Source organism: Protopterus annectens, chromosome 3.part0, assembly GCF_019279795.1.
Source record: "Protopterus annectens isolate FY-2018-M chromosome 3.part0, PAN1.0, whole genome shotgun sequence".
In the NCBI taxonomy this organism is placed as follows: Eukaryota; Metazoa; Chordata; order Ceratodontiformes; family Protopteridae; genus Protopterus; species Protopterus annectens.
Genome location: NC_056731.1, coordinates 1,928,439,703 through 1,928,465,171, shown reverse-complemented (window position 1 = coordinate 1,928,465,171; position 25,469 = coordinate 1,928,439,703). Strand labels below are relative to the sequence as shown.

Genomic DNA, 25,469 nt, shown 5'->3' with positions numbered 1-25,469 from the left:
GTGCAAAAATATGAAGAAAAAAATCTAACGACTTTTGAAAGGTATAAAATATATGGACATGGGAAAGAAAGATCTGATATAGTGCAATATTTATGCAAAGAAGAAGCCAAATTAATCAACAGAAAAAGGGAAGCCCTATAGATATTCAAAGAGAAATACAGGCAAAGGCATCCAGACATGGAAAATGTCACAATAAAAATAAGATCACAAAGAGGGAATGTAGAACAGAAGATTAAAGCAGAAGTTAAAAAAATAGTTGCAGTTACGGAATACCTGTGAAATGAAGGATTTAGTGAAAAAAGTCTAACACAGGTTACATCACAGCATGATGGAACGATTCCCCAAAGTAAGGAGAAACAGGAGGAGCAGGAGACATCTGAAGAAGAAATATGGACATGGGAAAGAAAAAGATTTAATGTGGTGCAATATTTAAGCAATGGAGTAAGCAAAACTAATCAATACAAAAAGAGCAGCACCAAAGATATTTGAAGAGAAATATAGGCAAAGGCATACAGGTATGGGAAATTTCACAATACAAAAAATAAGAAAACAAAGAGGAAAAGTAGAAAAGAGGATTAGTAATGGAGAAGTTAGAGAAATAGAAACTGAACTTATGAATTACCTGCAAAGTAAAGGATTTAGTGCAGCAAATCTAACTCGGATAACATCACAGCAGGATAGAGCAATGGATCTACAAATTAAGGAGAAACAAGTGGAGCAGGAAACATCTGATCAGTTGCCATATGACGATACTTTGAAGCCTTCAGTAGGAAATCAGTACAAATGTTCAGTTGGAGTTGCACAACAAAGGAAAGGACAGGAAACTGTGACAACTCTGATGCAGTCAATGTTGTGGAGTGATAGGCCAGTGAGTTGCCATATGAAAGAGCAGCAAATGACACAGGATGAAACTGAAGAGAATGTGACACAGGAAGATGCTCTGGAACTTTCTATAGCATGCCTGCAGGAAACAGAGAACTAAGACAGTGGCCTCAGTTTAAAAGAAAATGATATAAGAGAAGAGTTGCCTGATTTAATAGGGATGGACACACATATGAAGATCAATGAAAGAAACAGACAACAGAAAGTCAATGAAAATCAAAAAGTTAGAATTTTGATAAAACATTTAACATAATAATTAGGACTGCTCACAGAGATTCATGCAATATAGCAGAAGTAAATAGGATATATTACTGTGCAGCTAAATTAATAACAGACAAAGACTTACCATAAAAACACAGGGTAGTAAGGGAAAGGAAGGGGAGAAATCGCATGGCATCATGGAAGTATTGAATCCACCCTACACTGATCGATTACATTACAGCAGCCATGAAACAGTGCTGAACCACTTTGCAGTTAAGCCATGATAAAGGGTAAATTATTATTCCAGGGATAAAAGTCCAAAGGGTGGTATTCCAGGGTGACTCTCTGTCACTGCTGCTCTTTTGTCTTGCCCTTAACCCATTAAACTGTCTGCTTAGCAGATTAGGTCATGGCTGTAATTTGGCTCCCAGAAAACAACAAAGTGGAAAGACTTCTCATCTTCTTTTTTCTAGATGATTTAAGACTGTATAGTTTATCAGATGAGGAACAGAAAGCACAACTGCAAGTGGTCAAATTTTTTCAGATGATATAAGAACATCACTTGGTCTTGACAAATGTGCAAAAGCAACCTATAAATCAGGAAAGCTGCAGCACCAAGAAAATATCAGTTTGGTACAGGAATGTGACATAAAATATATGAGCTACACTCATTGGTCTCCCTGATTTCTTGATCGTCCCCCAATGTTACCTCCTTACTGAAAATTCCTTATATTCTCAAAACTGCTTAATACAGCACTAATCTTAACCCTTCAAGTGAGATGTTATGTATGTACTCAAATGCTAATATCATCTGCAGTTATTAATGAAAGTTATTGTGCATGTGTTTCATTTGACTGACTGCAGTTAACTTGTCGTACTTGTCCCATCCTCTTTTTTACTAGTACTGTAATATGTTATACTGTACTACCAATCCATTACGATTATGTATTTTGTATTGTGAATGTTTTTATTATTGTCACTTGTGGAGCTTTTCTCCCCGGGCCTCCTCTGAAAAGGACATGCGTCTAGATGAACTTTCACGGTAAACAAATATGAAATAAATAAAATAAATAAAGGTACTTGAGCAAGAGTGAGTATATAAATATCTGGGAATTGATGAAAGATCTACAATAAAACATGAACAACTGCGAATAAAATTTAGTACGTAATATTTTAGAAGACTTAAATTAATGCTGAAACCAGCTTTGACATCTAGAAACAAAGTGCAAGTTTTACTGGAAAGGCTCACCCAGACTCTGCCACAGCTTACTCTGAGGGAAAGGTTAGTTTGCTTTTTATTTCTTGTATTTTGTATCACTTTATTGCCTTTTTCTAGTTTGTGTTCTGTGATTTCTGTTCTTTACACCGTGTTTTACTTGTATTCAGCTTTTAACTGCATATTACAACTTGAAAAGAGACCACAGCTCTGTCTCTTGTGAGTCGTACAGAATTTTTCCCACCATCCACCTTGTTACTGTTGTGTTCCTAAACACCACTGTCTTTCTAGTTGCCTATCCCTTATGTTAATTTGACCATATATCTCGTTTCCTCTCTCCTTTTACTGGCTAGTGTGAGTGAGCACAAAATTATCATTTTGTGAAATCACTACCCTTCAACTACTTAAATTTATTAGTAGAAAATAAAAAAACATCCAGGGTAAACTGCCTCTCTAAGAAAAGTAACTAATGAGTAAAAGAACAAAAAGAGGCACACTACGACTATCGAAGCTGACCCTTTATTCCACAAGTAAGCGCTTTCACGTCACCAAAGACGCTTCATCGGACTTTCAACAACACAAAGAGGCAAACTTCTTAAATAATGGTTCAAAAACTGTTGAGCCAATGAAATTACACATAAAAATAGGAAGCTCATTAATATTTACGTGTTTAAAAATACACATATAAAATCAGGCAAAATATATAAAACACATAATGAGCTATAATCGAAACACTTGTTCACATTTCATATAAATAACATACATATCTACTTTAAAATCTCATTATAAAAGGCTTTATCATAAATAACTTTATTAAAAACTATTCTACTATTTGATTACTTAAGCCTTAACACAAACCACATATATCTAAACTAGTCATTATATTAATGAGACAAAGGGCGATCTGCTAAAAATGGTTTTGGTGAAATCCTCTCATTCAGACCATGACCCTTGACTGCTTGTAACTTGATTATCCATCTACCTTCCTGTTTCTCCATATGAGTCTTAATATTACTTAATCTCACTGTCCTACATACTATTTCTAATACCATATATGTAAATCTATGGCTTGTACCATGTTGGACTACGTGTCTTGCTAAAGCATTCCTTTCATCCAACGTATTAATGGCATATATGTGTTCCCTGATTCTCTCTCAGTCTCCTATTTGTTTTACCCACATAGAAACATTTGCAAGTCTGGCAAATTGCTAAATACTCTTGATTTACAATCTGTATATTGATTAAAGGTGTATGTTTGTGCTGTATCTGGGTGGATTAAAAACATTACAATTAGCTATATAAGGACACTGATTACAACCATGACATGAGAAAGTACCCTTTCTCACTGAACTCAGCATATTCTGTGAATTGTAGGTTTCATAACAGAGTAATCTCTTAAGGGGATCTGGTATTCTTATAACACATCCTCGGTCTTTCACCCACAATTTGTTTTATTCTATCATCTAATAACAGAATATTCCAGTTCTTATTTAGCACTCCTAAAACTTTTTTTATTGCTATTGGTATAAGAAATCACAACTCTATGTACCTGGTCTTGAGCTCTCCTGACTGGGGGGGCATGTGTCATCCTATTCCTTCTAATACAGGGTTTTTACCTGCCCTATCCTATCTAAATTTTGCATGGTCTCTAAATCCTGCAAATAGTAACCCCCTTTCTACAAACTTTTCTCTCATTTCTTAAAGTGTCAGCTGTAAGGTCATTACTAGTAAGTCTGGAATGTCTCGGAGTTTGACTTTTAATAATGTTCTTATATATATGCGGAGGATGCATACTATTACGATGTAGTAAGGCATTCCTCCTACATTCCTTCTTAAACACCATTGTATGTATGGTGTTACCTTCTATCAGTAAATCAACATCTAAAAAATCTATCTGGTGCCCAGACCACTTTGCCGTGAAAGACAGGAAATGTGTGGTCCCATTAATGTTGTTGTTGTTGTTGTTGTTGTCTTTCGGCTTTTCCCAATTAGGGGTCGCCACAGTGGAACTTCGGTCCGCTAATGATTGGCAGTAGATTTTCACGAACGTCGAGGTGCCAGCTCGACATTCAACATTCAACAAAGGCATGCCCATTTACGCATGTCTTTCAAACGCCCACCCAACTGTGGGGAGGACATGCAGACTTCACACAGAAGGCACTCCCAAGCCAAGCCGAGAATTGAATGGGAGAACCCCTTGCTGTGAGGCAACAATGTTACCGCTGCACCACCGTGGAAGTCGTTGTTGTCCCATTAATCTATGAAATAAAATCTTCCAAGGCATCAACATTGCCTCTCCAAATCAAAAACACATCATCCACAAAACTTTTATAATAAATTATATTGCTAGTATAATGTATGTTAGTAAGGACATAAGCACTTTCCCAATACGCCATTACAGCATTGGCGTAGGAATTAGTGCAGGGTGACCCCATTGCTACGCCATTTATCTGTAAAACATATGTGGCATCAAATACAAATACATTGTTGTTCAGAATTAAATCCATTAACATGGTATATTTTATCACATCATCTCTAGATGTCCCTTTATCAGTTAGGAACAGTCTCAGGTAATCAACTCCTACATCACTGGGAATACTTGTAAAGAGTGACATAACATCTAAAGTCACCATATAATCAAAAGAGGTAACTTCACAATTAGATAATGTCTCTAAAAATTGTTGCGTATCCCTCAAGACAGAATCAGTGGTTTCTACTAGAGGTCTCAGATTTTTCTTTATATATATATATATATATATAGATATGGGCTCAGTTAGCCAACCTTTGTTAGAAACTATAGGTCTTAAAGGGGGGTTATTTGTGGTTTTATGGATCTTGGGTAGCCCTCTGAATGTAGGTATTAAGGGTTTCTCTACCAAAAAAAATATTTATAAATGTCCATATCTAAAATACCACACATCATCATGTCATACAAATCACTGTGGACATTCTTAATAACTTTATCCAGTTGCATATAAGTAAGTATTCTTACATCCAGGTCTGTCCCTTGGCTGCTGTGGGTCCCCAGCTCTGGTGTACACACTTTGTTTGTCCTAGCTGCTCATACGGCACTAAAGCTGTGGAACTGCCCTGTCTTATTAGCCAACAACCTTAAACCATCTTATAATTGCCATCTTCACCCTAAACAAAGGAATTGAATCTTCTCCCACCCTGTGCAACAGCCCCTCAAGGACAATACAAGTGAAGAAATTGCCCTACCTGCTCGTATGGCACTAAAGCTGTGGAACTGCCCTGTTTTATTGGCCAACAACCTTAAACCATCTTATAATTGTCATCTTCACCCTAAACTAAGGAATTGAATCTTCTCCCGCCCTGAGCAACAGCCCCTCAAGGACAATACAAGTGAAGAAATTGCCCTACCTGCTCATACGGCACTAAAGCTGTGGAACTGCCCTGTCTTATTGGCCAACAACCTTAAACCATCTTATAATTGCCGTCTTCACCCTAAACTAAGGAAATGAATCTTCTCCCGCCCTGAGCAACAGCCCCTCAAGGACAATACAAGAGAAGAAATTGTCCTACCTGCTCATACGGCACTAAAGCTGTGGAACTGCCCTGTCTTATTGGCCAACAACCTTAAACCATTTTATAATTGCTGTCTTTACCCTAAACTAAGGAATTGAATCTTCTCCCGCCCTGAGCAACAGGCCCTCAAGGACAATACAAATGAAGAAAGTACGTGTTATATAACTTCCGTCTGTGGAAGCAACATTGTATAAATTACTTTAGGTCTTAAAGTACACTCCACTGCTAGGGCGGCCAGCAGCCATAACCTTCATTTTTCTTCTTCCTAGCCTACCTTCCCTCCTATACCCTTGTAAATATATTATATCCTTCCCTGCTACTCAAATTCTAAGACCTGCTACCTCCCAAAAAGAAACTATAGTAGCTATACAGCTTTTGGCCACTAGATGTGGCCCTTCTCCTAGATCTATCATTCTGTCTTACAACATAGCTCGCAAGAATATAGTATTTCTGGCTTGTAGAGTTATAGTCCCACGATATCCCTCTACCTTCTTACTCTGTATCAGTTAGCTACCTTCCCTCTTACACTATATCAGTTAGCTACCCTCCCTCTATCCCCACTATCAAGAGTCTCACCTCCCACCTTCTCCACCTTCACTTACCTTAACAATCAGCTCTCCACTGATTGTTCTCCTTGGGCTCACTCCTACTGTGGCTCTTCCTCTGGTTCCTTTCCCCTGTCAGTAACCCTCCACTCCCTTTTGGCTACCACGACTTTGCTTCTAACCCTATCCACTCACCCCTTTGTCCCAACTTCTTCTTAATCATTTCTCTCTTCCCTCTTATGCTTGGTGGTATTAAACTCTGATGCTGACTAAGTACTAATCGTCTCTGTGCTCTCCTTACTTGCTGTGACCCCACCTGTCCTCACCCTCCCCCACCGTTCCTATGACCTCACCTATCTTATAAGTATACCTCTCCTTTTGTGCCGCCATCTTTACATCCAGGTCTATCCCTTGGCTGCTGTGCGTCCCCAGTTCTGGTGTACACACTTTGTGTAAGTTGCACCTTTTTTTTACTCTTTTTTGATAGATAAGCTGTCTGCCTACTAAGTTGTCAGTAAAGGTATCCTCACAGTTAAAAGCGACAACTAACTCATCCCAGTATATTCTGGGGGTTACGTATCACTGTTGCCGGCTATTTGTGTTAGCGTTTGCTGCACGTATTTTTACTATTTATTACCAGACAAGCATACCGCTTTAAAATGTGTAGGTATAGTTCTGCATGTAGTTAACTGGGGTTACCAGACAAGCATACCGCTTTAAAATGTGTAGGTATAGTTCTGCATGTAGTTAACTGGGGGTTACGTATCATTGTTGCCGGCTATCGTGGTAGCGTTTGCTGCACATGTTTTTATTATTTACTACCAGACAAGCATAATGCTTTAAAATGTGTAGGTAAAGTTCTGTATGTAGTTATCTTTAGAATCAGCGGTTGTCGCATGTGTTTTATGCCTATTCACTGTTAAGATACGCAGCTCACTGACAAGTGTGCCTGAAAGTTTATCTTACTAATTACATGTAACAGATACGCTATCCAAAAGCGTACTGGTGTTATCAACTGCCAGTACTGACTATCTGTGCTTGGGTATTTGTAAGAAATTAAGTATTTAATGCCAGATACCCCCTGATATACTCGTACATTGTTTGAAAAGCATATTTATTTTCATATGCAGCAACTGTTTTCCTCATACACTGTCTGAAAAAGTATAAGTATAGTATTAGGCAACAACTTATGTAACCTAGAGTGTTCCGGTGATAATAACCGTTGGTACCGGCTAACTGTTGTTGCGTGCTGCACGTGGAAGTATTTTACATCTGTAGCTATCTGTTAAAAGTTAAACTTGTTAATTTAATGGGTCATATATCAGATTTTTAAGTAATAATCACCAGGTTTCAGTAACGTGTTTACTGTCTAACCTTTATCCTTCACATTAGAGTGCATTTGGACTTCTACTATTATAGTATAACTGTGGGATGCAGTGCTGTTCCTTAATTATAACAGAAATGCAATATTAAGACAGTGTTTTAATGATTTTGCCTCCATATATGAGGAATTCTAACTTTAAACTAATGTAAATGGTAATGTTTCTAGCTGTGTTTGTTTAACTACTTTGACTCTAAAATGTTACAAATGTCTTCCTGGATAGATTGTCTCATGCTTAAGTAGAGCCTCACTTCACCTACACTCATGCTACACACCTGCATACTAACTGCAGCTTACACTCCTGCATATCAACTGTTCTGGCCAAGTTTTTAGAATCCTAGTGTTATGGCTTTATAGAATTGCTAGATGTATCTGAAATCTGTTCCCTATGTAAATGCATCTATTTAACCCATCACCTCTCGTTTGAACCTAATATTTGAAGGATAGTGACCAATTATACCTTGTGTTTGTACTAGTATGTGCATTATCTTATATGTGAAGCTACCAAATAACTGTGCTTAACACCCTACTTATTTTACCTCTCTGTTTCTCTCTCCCTTTATACAACCAGCTACCCTACCTGCTCGTACAGCACTAAAGCTGTGGAACTGCCCTGTCTTATTGGCCAACAACCTTAAACCATATCCCTCTACCTTCTTACTCTGTATCAGTTAGCTACTCTCCCTCTTACTCTGTACCAGTTAGCTACCCTCCCTCTATCCCCACTATCAATACTCTCACCTCCCACCTTCTCCACCTTCACTTACCTTAACAATCAGCTCTCCACTGATTGTTCTCCTTGGGCTCACTCCTACTGTGGATCTACCCGCTCCATTTGCCCTGCGGGCTCACTCCACTCCCCTACCCTGTCCCCAATTCCCACACACCCCCAGTACATCTACATATATACACACTAGCCACACCCTCTAACCATACAAACAATTACATTGTCCAACCTCTTAAAGTGCTACAACCCACTTACCACTAGTTATCTTACTAGACTAACTGCTCTTCTCCCTGTATACTAACCTACACACATCTACAATGCCACCTAACACTACCCTTACACACTTGAAACCCTTACTCCTACTATCAGTTCTACCTATTTTAGCTATACCATACCTGCTTACTTTCTATGAACACCTTAACTACCTACACTTTCATTACCCCATTAAGCAAACCTCCACACCAACACTTTTCACCCTTCATAGCCATAATCACACATCCTATCCACCTAAGTATTTATCAGCCAAATTTCATAGACTCACTCACATCACATACCTCAACCCTAAAGCTAGAAAACCCCAGAACTTAATATGTAAAGGCTTACTTCTCAATCTGGTAATACAAGTCCACTCCCTAATTGATGGTGACATACACCCAAACCCTGGCAAAATTCTACCACTACCACAAAGCTTAACACTCCAACCTCTATAATGCACATCTAGCAATTCTTAATAGACCCCCTAACTCTCTCCTGATAGCCCATCTAAATATTTGAAGCATAAATAATAAAGTTGCCCACCTACACACCCCCATGGATGTACATTCATTTGACACCCTCTGTCTCTCTGAAACATGGCTCAAGCCAACAATACAAGATACTACTGTTATCCCCCCAGGTTACAGTATCCTGAGACTTGACATCACCTCTAAAAAAGGTGGAGGTGTAGCGGCTATTTTATATAAATCTAAATTACAAGTCACCTCCATAGACTCTAAACCTCCACTAACTAGCAACGCAGAAATTCTTATCTCCAAAATTCAACTCAACAAATGTAAATCCATCTATATAATCTGTATCTACCTTCCCCCAAGCAATAATATCAACACCTTAGAGGCCATCCTAAGTTGGCTATCCAACACCTACCCTCAAGAAACCATAATTCTTGGCGACTTTAATATAAACTGGAGGAGTTGTACATCTCAACAGCCTTCTACCCATATCAACCTACATGGTTTTACGCCAACTATTACAGCCCCCACTAGAACCAATAAACATAATAACAACCATAGCACCCTAGATTGGAGCCTCACAAATAGTCATCACCAATCTTACAAAGTAGGTACCCTCCCTGAAGATATAAGTGACCACTCACTCACTTTCTTAATCAGGTATAAGAGTGCCATCCCAAACCCAACCCTTTATAAAACATACAAGGTCTAACAAAAATATTAACCCCGACAGCTTTCAAAAAGAACTCTTAGCCTGCAACTGGTCACTCCTGAAACACCTACCATTAGAAGATGCCGTTAACTACTTTAATTCAAAATTTTTAACCATCCTAGACTACCATGCCCTAACACAAATAATAAGAAGCAGGTCTAAACCAGCCCCATGGCTCCCCAAAACTACCAAACAAAATATCCTCCATAGAAACAAACTCTGGGCTAGGTGGCGCACAACCAAAAGTCCAACAGATCAACTAAAGTTTAGACAATTAAGACATGAAATTAAAAAAGCCATATTGACTGACAAAAAAAACTTTTACTGTCACCTCCAACAAACCCACCAAAATAAACCTCAGAAATTCTGGTCTGGTATTAATAAACTTTTACACCCAGGTCGCTCTATTACACCCACCCCACAGGCTCTAATCTCAGCCCTATCCAAATTGCCAATGCTTTTAACACTTTTTTCACAGACACCATTCAATCTTTGGCCAATCAACTATCCCCTAACACTACATCTTCATCCACTGATTTCCCTAACAGCCCCCCACTATTTCAACTTCAACCTGTTCCTACACCCTTTGTCTGCACCCTTATTCAGAAACTTAAACACACCACCCTCTCTGCAGATCAACTACCTGAAGAATATAGCCTACCCCATATCCATCCTCATTAACAGAACTATTTCTGAAAGAACTATTCCATCAATCTGGAAAATCTCACATATCATCCCCCTGCATAAAGGTGGTAATTCCAAAGATTTTTCTAACTATAGGCATATAGCCGTATTATCCCCACTGGCAAAAATCATGGAAAAGTGCATTCATAAGCAACTATTAAACCACCTACTAGAAAACAACCTACTAGCTACCTGCCAACATGGCTTCAGACCATTTCATAGCACCACCTCTGCTCTCTTATCCTTCACCGATTGTATTACTAAAAATCGTAATAATCACACTCTATCCTCAGCCCTCTTCATTGATCTGTCAAAAGCCTTCAACATGGTCAATCACCTACTACTCATAAACAACTTCTCACTTGACCCTCTTGCTATACAGTGGTTCCAATCTTATTTAAATAACAAGCAACAGGCTGTATTATGGGAGAATAACTTGTCTTCCCACCTCCCAGTTGCCCTTGGTGCCCCTCAAGGCTCCATATTGGGTCCTCTCCTCTTTTCTATTTTTACTAATGACCTACACTCTGTATTACGTCAAGCTACATGTATCCAATATGCGGATGATTCCACATTAATATGCTCAGCCTCTTCACCATCATAACTTCAGTCCCTAACCCAAGATGTGTTTAGCAGAGTAGAGAATTGGCTTCTTCACCGATGTCTCATCCTGAACCCAAACAAAACAAAAATGCTACTATTCACTCCCACCCGCAGAGCCTCCCCACTGCACTTCACTGTCACATCTAGCAATGGTACAATTATATCTCCCAATTCTACCACAAAACTACTTGGAGTACTAATTGACAACAACCTTACCTTTGAGCCCCATATTAACAACACTATAAAAACAAGAAACTAGGCTCCCTCTACAGGATCAAATCCTTTCTAACTCCACTAGCCAGGACCACCATTGCCCACACCCACTTAATCTCAACCCTACTATATGCATCCACTATCTATACTAAACTATGTAAAAGCAATCTCAACAAGCTGGCTATTTCCTACAATAATATTGCCAGATTTGCTACTGGGTCTACCTTTAGAACCCATCACTGCAATAATCTTAATCAACTCAGATGGTTAGAGTTGTCAAATCTTATTCTATTGAACCAACTAACTATTGCCCATAAGATTCTGTATCAACCTACAAATACTCCAATACTCACTAACCTAACCACCCCCTACAATAACCTAAAGACCCTGCGGTCTTCAAATAAATTATTAGTAAAGATAGATAAAACCAACAATCTAGCCGGAGACTCACTATTCTCTAACACAGTGGGTAAAACCTGGAACACCCTCCCTAACGACCTAATCTCCCTACCCACAATTACCCTATTTAAAACCAAACTCAAACTATATCTTAAATCACACTGGCTATGCCCCTGTGCAAAGCCAGACTAACTACCTCCCTTGTCTCCAGACACTAATCCTCTCAGTCAACCAATCTCATTAATATTTTACTAACAATAATGTGTGTGTAATCCTTTTAGTTTAAAAGTGCCCTATTTCACTTACCTTTATATATTTTCTGACGTATATCCATACTTATGTAACTAGGAATATATTTTTTGTAACTAGGAATGTATTTTTTTTCCCTTGCTCAAACTAATATGTAATGTACTGTTATAATTTGTCTAAATGTGCTATTGTAGCTGTGTTTCTGTAATACTATTCTGATGTGCAGAGCTTTTCTCCCCGGGCCTCCACTGAAAATGGACATATATCCAGTTGGACCAGCCCGGTCAACAAATGTAAAATAAAAAATAAATAAATTATATATGTATTGCTATCAGATACCATGTTTCCCATACTTGTTATATAATAATCTTTATCTAACACAACAACCGCGCCCCCTTTGTCTGCAGGTCTAATGACTATCTGGTCATTCGTACATAGAGTCTGTAGTGCTTCTCTTTCTGAGGAATTTAAATTGTAGAAATCAGGTTTAAAATCAACCTTATGACATTCAAACATATTCAACAAATCTTTTTCACATGCTTTCTCAAAAGAATCAAGAAGTGGATGTAACTGTGGTATAAAAACAGAGGGTTTCCTAAAAACACTCTCATTACTACGTGTCTCATTACTTTCATCCGCATACAAATGCTTTAAACATAAATTTCTAGAAAAACATTTCAGATCAACTACAATGTCAGAAACATCAACATTCTGTGATGGAATAAAGAACAACCCTTTATCCAAAACCGTCCTCTCAGAATCTGTTAATGTATATTTAGATAAATTAAAAGTTAAACCTTGGGCACCGGTTTCAGAATCTTCCTCTGAAATTCGTGTCTCTCTTCCCATGTTTTCTGCTTCCTCCTTGAGTAGCCTGGGCTCCAGGTTGGTTTCGTGACAGGTTTGTAAGGGAGAGGAAAAGAAAAAAAAAAGTCCTGCATGGAGGTCGAAGCCACAGGTTCAGGTGAAATACGTTTCCGCCTCACAACTGGCTTTGTTAATTGTAAAATCTCTGTAGTAGTATTGGCAGAAGGCTCCATGGATAAAGGCAACATCTTCTCTGTTGGGAGTTCATAGCTCTTGTTGCTTCCTATCACTGCAGAGGTATACGACTTGACGTCAGAAGATGGTGTGTGCTGTGAAGCAAGAGTACGATTGGTGGAGAGCTGAGAATCAATCTCTTTACTCTGCGGCGTTTGTCTCGGCCACAAGAACACCTTCCCATTTAAAAAAATCTAGGGAAGCTCTTTCTAACTTCTTCCTTTTAGCCTGTAATAATTTATTTTCCAAGGCTACCAGTGTGTCATTCATGTCTCACAAAAAAAATCATTCATTTCAACATTCGAGACCACAGAAGCCAATTGCTGTTGAATTCAATCGGCTTCTTCAATAAGTGCAGTCTCAATAGTCATATAATTGGTTATCAATAGTTTTATATAACCAAAACTCATTTCCAGATTCAACTTTTGCCAATTAATCAAGAGTTCAGGGTAAGTTGAACCAAAAGTAGGCATCTTTAAGATGCGTAAACCTCTCAGAACTATTCGAAAACACATGCATGCCTCCATTTGCCTGCATTGCCATTGAGTACATTTCAATTTAGTCATTACACTTTCTAATTTCCTAGTCAGCTGTAATGTTTCAATATTAACAGGCTTCGAGACTGCCTCTTGGGCATTGGCAAGTAAATCTTGGCATGAATACTTCAGTAATGGTTTCCCTTCCGCTTTCAACAACTGGGAAAAAGTAACAGTACCTTGAAAAGGGATTTCTCCCAATGGTATAGTTGAATGGTTCCCTTCTGTCATGTCCCCTTAATTATTCAAAACAATGAAGACCAGTAGAAAATGAAAAAACACCCAGGGTAAAGTGCCCCTCTCTAAGAAAAGTAACTAATGAGTAAAAGAACAATGAAGCTGACCCTTTATTCCACAAGTAAGCGCTTTCACGTCACCAAAGACACTTCATCAGACTTTCAACAACACAAAGTAGCAAACTTCTTAAATAATGGTTCAAAAACTGTTGAGCCAATGAAATTACACATAAAAACAGGAAGCTCATTAATATTTAAGTGTTTAAAAATACATATATAAAAATGGACAAAAATATATAAAACACATAATGAGCTATAATCGAAAACCCTTGTTCACATTTCATATAAATAACATATATATCTACTTTAAAATCTCATTATAAAAAGCTTTATCATGTATGCCATTAATAAGTTGGATGAAAGGAGTGCTTTAGCAAGGCATGTAGTCCAACATGGTACAAGCCATAGATTTACATTTATGGTATTAGAAATAGTATGTAGAACAGTGAGATTAAGTAATATTAAGACTCATATGAGAAACAGGAAGGTAGATGGATAATCAAGTTACAAGCAGTCAAGGGTCATGGTCTGAATGAGAGGATTTCACTAAAACCATTTTTAGCAGATCGCCCTTTGTCTCATTAATACAATGACTAGTTTAGATATATGTGGTTTGTGTTAAGGCTTAAGTAATCAAGTTATTTATGATAAAGCCTTTCATAATGAGATTTTAAAGTAGATGTATATGTTATTTATATGAAATGTGTTTTCAATTATAGCTCATTATGTGTTTTATATATTTTATCTGTTTTTATATGTGTATTTTTAAACACTTAAATATTAATGAGCTTCCTGTTTTTATGTGTAATTTCATTGGCTCAACAGTTTTTGAACTATTATTTAAGAAGTTTGCTACTTTGTGTTGTTGAAAGTCTGATGAAGCGTCTTTGGTGACGTGAAAGCGCTTACTTGTGGAATAAAGGGTCAGCTTCGATAGTTGTGGTGTGCCTCTTTTTGTTCTTTTACTCATTACTACTTAAATTTATTGGCCATCCTACTGTATTCCATAGTACCAGAATATAAAAGTGCCCACTCCCTTTCAAAATATCTTGTTCTTTTAAAAATAGTGGCCCTCCACTAAAACTTAACTTTTTAGACAGCTGAATCTTAAGTTACCCACTTTCATATCTAACTGCTTAGTGCATACTGCAGTGTTTAGGATAAACCAATTTTTTTCATCTTACCTTTAAGCATCTATTGCAAGACCACCAGTTATTGTAGAGCCCACATTCTGCCTCTCAGTAGTCATCTTGGGATTAGTGACTTTAATTACCCCACTATTAACTGGGAATCCTATATGACATCAAACGTACATGCACAGAGATTCCTAGATTTTGTAAACACAAACTCCCTGAACCAGATAGTCAATATACCAACCAGGAGAGCAACCATACTGGATCTGGTCCTCAATAGTATGGGAGAGTGCTGTACGCCCTCTACTGTAATGCCTTCCCTGGTAAGGTCAGACCACAAAAATGGTCTCCTTTGAAGTAAAAATAAAACCTAGACCCCAGCTAAACTGGGAATATTCAGGAACTATTCTATGGCTAACCTCCTGCTATTAAGTGAGAACTTGGCAAAATTTCAAGACCCCATAAACCTTCAGAACACTTCTGCCTATGCAGAGTTTTGTCTGCGAATTTGAGTTTTTAGTTGAATCTAGAACAGTTTTTTTAAAAAAGGGCTAATTAGTAGGCAAGTAAAATAAATCAAACAGAGCAGGTCATAAAAGATTGGGAAGAGAGAACAGACAAGCAATTGACAAAGAAACAATAGAAGGCCATATGTATGGCTCCCAAATATGCAAAATAATCTAGAAGATTTAGGATTTTTGCCTGGCAGTGTTTGCGTATGTACTTTTATACCTCAAGCAAACTCCAAAGAATTTTTCCTCAGGTAGATGGCAAATGAAGGTGCAGTGGGGAAGAAAGAGATACCTGGAAGCATATTTTATTAGAGTGTAATGAGCAAAGACTTCTACAGAGAAGTGTGTCAGCAATACTGGGAGAGCAAATGAGTGCAACTTAGGCATAGTAAGGCCTTATTGAGTTTAATTCTGGTGGCTGCCAAAAAAGCAATTACTAGAAAATGGAAATCAGAGACTAAACCCTCCATACTTAAAGTACTGAATATTGTAACCAAGATAAAAGAACAGGAAGTGGGATCTTTAGAAATGGGTAAGAGTCAATTAGATAGAAAAAATGGAAATTGCGGGAACAATATGTTTTGGAGGAGGAATGAGGTTTAAGAGAAGGCAGGAATTGAACAATTCATGTAATGTTGGCTTTATTGTATTGTACAGAACAATAAATGCAATGCATAATGTTTGCAAATATGAACCCAATGTGGTTTATTTTTATATAACTGTAAGTTTACCTATTTCTCAAGTGATAATTCAATAAAAGTGACTTAAAAAAGCCTACCTGTTGTACATCAAACGTTTGAAGTCTTGGAACAGTGTGTCTTTGTTTTTGTCTAGAAATCCTTCCACATTGTATCTGAAATTAATCACATAAATACAGACAAATGTAAGTGCGCATAACTGAAAACAGTAGAGCTATAGTCTGGTCATCCATTGCAGCTATAACTAACTTATTACCAGTTGTTGGTAGTCAGTTTATGGCTGACAATTGGCTGGACAGAAATTGCCTGGAGATCAAAGTCAAAGAAAATTTAAATGAAAAAATTTTTTTTTCATCTGTATGTATAAAGCAGCTTTCAGCCTTACACATTCAGTTAAAATTATGTTCTCACATTTAAAATGTATAATTATATTACTGAATAGGAAATTAAACACAGTAATTAAGTTACTCCAGAATACAAGTGCTGTGGGTGATTTGCCTTTCAAGCATTGTTGCTGGAATGAGGCAAGATGGCCCACACAAATACAACTGAAGGACACTCAACATTGTGGGTATGAATGAGTTAGTGAAGCAGGAAATTAGCCTAATAAAGTGTTAAAACAATATTTATTCACTTTAGTGGTAGGCTACTGATGAGTTACCATACTGTGTATAAACTCCCTTAATATATAGTTGGTGGCCCATTGCACTAAAATTCATTATTTGTAGTGATACTTACCAGAAAAAAGTTATTGACATTCATTTCCAATGGTGTCATAAGGAAACGTGTACTCACTAAATGGGTTCATCCTGAAAATTGAGGGCAAACTCAAAAAACTCATGTTTGTTTGAGTTCGCCCCCTTCCTTAGAAATGTTGTGACCAAGGAGGAAAAAGATTGTATTAGTTAAGTGTGTTTAGCAGGACAAACCCACCTACTATAATGTTAGGTCAGAAGTATGCCACAAAAAAAAAAAAAACAGGAATTTGTGTTCAGATATGCAGGGTCAAACATATAATCATTAATCAACCTAGTTACCAGTATTATACACATCAAAACCAAACATTAAAGATTACTAGCACTCTGCAGACTGATAGCAATGCCAAATTTATTTCAGGGAGCTTGTCGTTTTCATAGTTGCTAGTAATTTTGCCCACTTTTAGCAGATTTAATTGATTGGTCTATCACGATAAGTAAATTCTTAAGACATATCCTGTAAAAGGTTCATAGGTTCATAGGTTCATACTAAGCTATCTGCCCTAGGGCATTTATAAGCCTAGCCAGAGTGTGTTTGGCTTTCACCACCCATTTTAAATTAATTTTGCTATGCCCTTTTTCGAGGTTAGTATACTGTGCCTCTGTCTAACAGTGACACAGAAGTGATACCCGGGGTAAACCTACGATCTCCCATCCACTCAAGATTCCTCTTGAAGAGAGTCAATGAGGGACTCTGCCTAACCTGGACTGGGATTTTATTCCAGAGTGAAGGGAGACTCTGGGATATGAATCTGTCCCTCCAGCATGTCCTATTTATTTCAGTACTGAGGTTCAAGTCTCTCGAGCGCGTAGCTCGATGGGATTTGGATTTTCTGAGGTGCAGCATGTCCATTAATTCTGGGTTGGACATGGCTTTATATGTCAGGCACAGATCGCCTCTGAACAGGCGGTATGCCACTGAGTAGAGCTGGAGTTTCTTTAACTGGGCAGCATATGGCATCTGTTGGAGCCCTTTGATCCTCTTGGTGAGGTACTTTTGGGGTCTTTCCAGTTGCTGCAGGTGTCTGGTAAGGTACATCCCAAAAGGGGCATTGTACTCAATTAAGGGCCTGATGAGGGATGAGTAAAGAGGCACGATGACCTCCCCTGATCTAGATGTGAAGCCCTTCATGATTAGGTGGGCTATATAAAATGTTTTTCTAACCACTTTGGCCACGTGGTTGTCAAATGAGAGATTGCTATCAACTTGGGTCCCCAGGTCCCTAATTACTTCTTCTGTACTTAATGGATTACCACCTATGTGGTAATTTGTGGGCACTTTGTTTTTGCCAAAGGGGATGACTAAACACTTTTTGGCGTTTAGCTTGAGGCCATGGTTCTGGCACCAGTTGTCTGTTTTTATGAGGCCCTTTTGGAGGATGCTTTTGTCAGTTGGAGAGTTGATTATGGCACCCAGTTTGCAGTCATCTGCGAACTTGGTCAGCCACAGTCCTTCCGTGTTGGCCTGTACCTCCGAGAAATATATACCAAACAAGAGAGGTCCCAGGACTGAGCCTTGTGGGACGCCACTTGTAACTGGTTTGGAGTCTGACATGGCTCCAGCAATTCTAACCATGTGGGTTCTGTCCTTGAGCCAGTTTGCAACCCATCTAGTGACATAGGGGTTTATATTTAAGCTGGTAAGCTTATCTATAATGCCCGAGTGGGGTATTGTATCGAAGGCTTTTGCGAGGTCCAGGTAGGCTGTGTGGACCACGCCCTCGCCAATGGCCTTGGTAACTGTTTCAAAGAAATTGACCAGGTTTAAGAGGCAGGATCTGCCCTTAACAAAGCCGAACTGGGTAGGATCCAGTGTCTGTAGGTCCCTAATATCTTTATTTATGAGGTCCATGATGATCCTTTCCATAGCTTTGCAGACCAAGCTAGTCAGGCTTATGGGGCGATAGTTTCCAGGATCTGTTGAGGCACCACATTTGTGGAGAGGGACCACTGTTGCTGTACGCCACTCTTTGGGTACATATCCTGTAGTAAGGCTGAGATTGAACAGTAGTTTTATGTTTGGGTTTAGCTCTTCTTGGAGTTCATGTAGGACGCAGCCCGGGACACCGTCTGGTCCCATTGATGCTGTGTTTTTTGCTTTGGAGAGGGCGGCTCTTACCTGAGGATCTGAGATGTCAGGGGCAGCACTCTGCTGGGATAGATATTTGCCCTTTGGTGGGGAGGGGGTTTGCTGAACCTGTCAGCTAGGATCTTGGCAATGTCTGTGGGTCTGGTGTTTTTTTGTCATTTTGGACTAATTCTGAGGATATCTGGGAATTCCGACCCAGGCTCCTTACATAACTAAAGAAAGCCTTGTGATTATCCTTAGTGTCCTGTGCAATTTTTCTCTCAAGCTGGCCTTAGACGATTTTATGAGCGCCCGTAGTTTTTGCTAATACTGATCAGAGATGCCTTCCCTTTTTGGGATTTTGCTCTATCATGTAGTAGCTTCCTCCTTCTATTGTATAGTTTGTTTATGGCTGGGGTCCACCAGACAGGACGTCTGCCTTTGGAGGATTGGGTCTTGGTTTTATTTGGGATTGTGATGATCCATGCATTCCTGAAGGTGTTCATAGAATGCGTTTATAAAGGATTCTGCGGTCTGGGCCGTATTTTCCACAGGCCCGGGGGCTTTGAAGGATTCCACCTCGGTTTTGTGGATGTGAAATTTGCTTTAGAGAAGTTTTTCACTGTGGTTTTCTGGGCAGGGGGTGGGGTCGGGATGTGAATATCCAGTGAGATTAGTTTATGATCTGATCTTACCAGTGAGGGATACACTTCTGGTCTGGAGCATAGAGTCCCCATGTTGGTGATGATCAGGTCCAGTATGTTTTCCCCTGTTGTGGGAGTGGTAACAAGTTGTTCCATAGCATTTGAGTTTATAAATTCTAGCAACCTTTGGGCTAGGGTGTTGGAGCTAGAGTAATGCTCCCAGTCTATGTTTGGGTAGTTGAAGTTGCCCAATATAATGGTGTTTGGAGAGACCTTCATATTTTCCAGTGTTCTCAGGAAGGCCGAGTGGGGTTCCTGGGTTTGGGAGGGTGGTCTGTAGCAGGCTATAAACTGGAAGGCAGTTTTACCCACTGTTAGTTCCACATGGATAGTCTCTGATGCTTCGTGCTGTGCCACCAACCTGGAGGTGTGGGTATCTTTGACGAATATTGATACTCCCCCTCCTTTTGTGGTTTGGTCTAAGTTTTGGGGCTGAAAAGCATGGTATGAGGTATAACCTGGTAGTGCTGGGGTGCTCTCGGGAGCCTTGAACCAGGTTTCTGTTACTGCACAGATATCGATGTTCTCCATGCTAAGGAGCATTTTGAGTGCGTGCATCTTGAGGTTTAGACTTCTGGTGTTGAGTAGCATTACTCTTAGTTTCTTATCCCTTGTGATACCTATGGAGGTGGGTTTGTCTTTTGAGCCTTGCCTAAAAAAGGCACTATGGGGGTAGCAAGAGCCTTTGCCAATATCCGAAAGCCCAGGGCTGACAGGTGCAAGCCATCCCTAGCGAAGCATCGTGGCTTGTCGAGCATGTCATCCCAGGCTGACAGGCATTGGATCCCCTTTGAATGACACCAATACTTAAGCCAATTGTTGAAATTGATCATCTTGTCTTCATATTGTGGCATCATTCTTGGTGAGGGTAAGATGCTACTCAAGGTCAGGGTCATACCGGCCTGGGCTACATGCTCAGAGAGCTCCTCTATGTCTCTTTTCATGTAGTCCAGGGAGGTACGTCTCAGGTCATTCACACCAGCATGGACAATGACTGAGTCATATTTGCACTTGCCTTGGAGTGACCTGAGTGCTTGTGTTATGTGGCAGATCCTAGCGCCTGACAGGCAGCTCACTGTGACCTTCTCCTTGTTCAGCCTGGTGAGCGGGACATCAGTGTGCCTGACGATAGAGTCACCTATTACAAGTGTATCAGGTGTGTTGTTTAGCCTTAAGGGCTGTGACTGTTCGGCACACTGGCTTTGTGAGCTATGTGTTGCACGTGTTTTGTTTTGGGGTAGCGGTTGTTTGGGTGTCTGCTTTGGAGGTCTCTGCTGCTTAGCGAGATTTTTATTTAGAGCCTCCGAGTATGTTTTTGTGTGTTTATGTGTTTGGTTTGCTGTCGTGGTAGGTCTATGTGAGACTGGAATTGTAGTGAGTGTGGTTTCCTTCTCCTCCTGACTGGTTACGCCAGTACTGAGTTGAGAGAGCTTAGCCTCCAGTTTGGCTATATGGTTGCATCTCTCACGTGTGTTGGAATTTGTTGGGAGGAGGAGAGGGTTGTCTGTGTACATGAGGCAGTTGTCACATTGCCTCAAGATTCCCAGATTCACCAGCTGGACCGGAGAGGAGATTGACAACTGACCTTTGGACATGCTAGAATAGTATTGGGAATTCCTTTATAATTGAAAAAAAGGGCCAATGGGGAACAAGGTACTCAAGGGGAGTTTGTGAGGGTGTAGTGCTTTAATTTTTTAGTGCTGACTTAGTGAGCAAGTGCCAGGTAACTTAAATGCAATGTGTTACAGGTAACTTAAATGCAAAAATGACAAACAGTAACTTTCTTTCAAGTGAAACAAGGAAATAAGTACAGTAAGCAATGCAGGTATCACTAGGGATCCACAGAAGCACTGAAAAGCCGCGTTTTAGGTGGAATTAGCGTTTCAGGGAAACAACAAGCAAACAAACAACAAGCATACAAACAAAGCTAGATTCAGCAGGTATCACATCACTTTTGTGCTGCAATGTTTTCTGCTGCTGGACTAGCATAGCACTTCTCCTCTTTTTTCCAGAGAAAAAGTAAAACTGCTTTCATAGTTATTCTTAAAATATGTGCATGGGGCAGGGAACAATAATTTATTTTAGTTCTATAATTTTTTTTTGCACTTTGTTACCAATAGCCTCATTTCTAGGAAGAGCCTAGGTGGCATTCTTACTGACTACAGCAAATCTGGGGGAATAGGGGAAATGCAATGTATTATATCCAGCTATACAAAGAACTGATTCATTTTCTAGGAAGAAATACATTATCAGGTCTCTGATGGCTTTTTAGACATTTACGCAAAAATGGCTTCACTGTGGGAAGCACATTTAATGTCCAATTCCTACTACAGGTAAATGTCAGTAATCATATTTTATCTTCTTTGCAGCAACAGACTATTAATAAAAAAGAGATATTCACTGAGCCAACTATAAAAACTCTTAACAATTACATGTATAGAGTCATAATCCCCATGAAAGTTTGATGATAACAGGCTTTTTGTGTGATATTTGCACAGGTGCAACAGAATAGCATACTTTTTATAAAAACAGTTCTTGTACAAAAAGGTACCTTCCTCATATAAATAGTAATTGATGTTTAGCAAAAATGATTAAGGTTCTGAGCTGTTAACAAGCTGCTTCCTACAGTTAGGCATAGAGGGTTTGATTCCTTCCAGCTCCGTTTGCTTTCTGGGTGCTTTGGAGCAGGCAATTTATACAGCCAGTACTCCTGAGCCCCCTTGAAAAGGGATATTTGTGCCCAGTGAGCTTATCAAGGCAACTAATTTATAAAGAAAAAAAACATTTCAGTTGATATCATTTTGTTACAAATGAGTTTGTAAGAATAATCTCTGCTACGTCTGTTAACATTTATACTTTATATGGTAACTGGTCATACCTACTTTGTTATGAAAAATATACATGTCATTTAAGTACAAATAACTTTTATGCTGGTTTGGATATGGCTAAACTAGTCTTCCTATCCATGCCAGTCATAGTTTCTATTACTTTGTGATATTTGTTTATATAAAAAATAGTGTTTATGGTGAAATGCCTTGGCTTTTTTTTAATCTAACATAGCGTGGATTAATGATCTTTTCAGAACTAGCCACAAAAAGAGTCCAGTTCTGAACGTTGTATCCTGCAGTAAAATGATTTCTCGTACACTAATGCAGCTTACATCTATTACTTTGCTAAGAGTGTCATATTACACTTCCATGATTCTGATCCTTTATGAAATTAGGAGAACTGTGTTGAAATAATTTTCCTAAGACTTTACAGACTGTAGTTGATTGTGAAGTCTCCCTGTTTATAAAGTTTGTGAATTTGATATATTAAATAAAATAATTTAGTAATGAAGGACCTTTTTCTTCCTATAGTCTGTGTTGTTAAATTATACATTGCATGCTAATATCTACAGATGCTTCTTCATTTTATGATAGAGAGATGATGGTTAGGTTCTACTCATTACTTTGTAATCAGTAATCACTGATATTTGGCTAAAACTTATTAAGAACTGCTTTCCACTTTGAGTATTGCTTTAATACTGTTTTGGCTACCTACGTTTCAGCACTGCCTTTTATTTTTGCTCTGTTTCTTGATGGATTATGTTTTTTTTCCTCACATCCTAATTTTGCTTTCAACAATAATAAATATTTGTAAACACTAACATAATGCACTACCTGTAAACATAATGCCAAAATTACTTTATGTCTGCTCTACCACTGAATATAATTACATCATATCTAAAAATCTTATTATTTCTCTATAACAGTAATATATTTTGACACTGACAACCCAGGAACCAAACATGTAAATAAAATAAAATTAAAAATTGCAAATATGATAGCTCCCTTCCAAATATATACACAAAAATTAAGTGACACACATAAAAACAGAGAGGTTTGGATTTTAATCTAAAAGCACAAATTCTGTCCAGTCTCTATGTAAATGTCATGACATCTTTTTCCTAAGAATTTTACTAGAAAAAATAAAAGTTATTTAAAATATAAAACCAAAAACACAATGGCTGCTTGTGAATAAATCTCCAAATAACACGAAGAAATTAAATCAACAACTGGAGACGGCAGAACAATATGCTCCAACCTGCAAAAACCACAACGAACGTTCGTCTACAATCCAAATTCGACAGTCTTCACTTCACCAAAAATTATACTCCAAATAGGAATGAAAGAAAACTGTTTATTGACAATAGAATTGCAAGCGCTTTCACCATATAGGCTTCTTCAGGCAAACTGAACTATGCCTTAATAGTAAACTTATATACTCATTATTTTGGTGACATCACTTCCTTTTACAATTAAAACCAAAAAATCCATCAGATAGAGCATAAATAATTTAAAAATGATTTTAAAATAATATTACTAATAATAGGTTACTATAAATATATATATATCAAATAATAGTGCTAACTAATACATGTTAAATATAACAGCAATTCACTAACTCATACTATTATAATCGATGCATCACAAAGAAAATAAATTTTTTTTTAAAAAACACTCTCTAATGTATTTAGTGAGCACTGTAAAATGGATTTACTTTTGCACATATTAATTTTTTAACTTAATGTATATTAGTGATTTAATTTTATTTAAAATATACAATTTTATAAAGGTAGATATCACCAATAGTATGTTTATGCAAAAAAAAATGTTTTGACTGCTAGACTTAGTAAATGGCAGACTTATGTATTTTCTGCTAATATAACACTAGAGGTAAAAAAAAAACTTGTTTTTCAAATAAGTTATACTTTCTGTCATTTGAAATATTAAAGCAAAAAAATACACCATTTGTCAAATGCAGACTGGCATTCAAATATTCCAGATTCTTCAATTTATTTGGATTGTAATCTACATGCATATACTTCAGTGTATTGTATTGAAAATGTTTATTGGAAAACACAAAGCCTGTTTATGGGTTCATAGACGGTTACCAGGCTAATGGTCCTAGATCCCTTACAATCCTAAACATATTTATCCCGAGTTGTCCCAATTGTCAGTGGTTAGGTGTATGAAGCTTGCTGAGGTAAGGGCCTCTGGTAGTTAATACCAACTTCCTCTGCCAAAAAGGGACATGGGCACCACCCCAGAAGTGAATTTGCAGTCACTCATCCACTGATCTAGGTTACATTTGAAGGTCAGAGGGGCTCTGTTTCATGTGAATTGGAAGCTTGTTCCAGAGACATGGCAGTCTCTGGAAGATGTATAGCATCTCTCTCTTCAGCATGGCCTGTTCATTTCAGACACTAGTTTAAGATCCCTGGAGTGAGTGACCCTTGTTCAGTTTGATTTACAAATGTGTAACATTTCCATCAGGGTCAGATCAGAGACTGCCTTGTAACCCAGGCACAGGTAACCCCTTAGCAACCTGTAGAAGACAGAATACAGTGACAGGGTTTTCAGTCTTTCCAAGTAAGACCTATTTTGTGAGCCCTGTAATTTCTTGATGATAAACCTCTGTGTTCTCTCCAATTGTTGCAGGTGTCTGGTGACGTACATGTAAAAGAAAGCATTGTACTCAATTATTGCTCTGATAGGGGCCAAGTATAATGGAATTATAACATCCTTAGATCTAGGTGTCATGCCTTTACTTACAGGAGATTTCTTTACTAGTGTGGATACAAGACTGTTATCAAAC

The 25,469-nt window shown here is 38.4% G+C and overlaps 1 protein-coding gene across 1 annotated transcript in view; it reads right to left on the bottom strand.

The window, feature by feature from the left end:
- Positions 1-25,469, bottom strand: part of LOC122797191 (unconventional myosin-Id-like) — a 2,023,191-nt gene that overhangs the window by 1,201,386 nt on the left and 796,336 nt on the right. Inside the window, exon 13 of the mRNA XM_044066013.1 lies at positions 16,383-16,457. Within this exon, the coding sequence (XP_043921948.1) occupies positions 16,383-16,457 (75 nt within the window). The remainder of the gene's footprint in view (positions 1-16,382; positions 16,458-25,469) is intronic.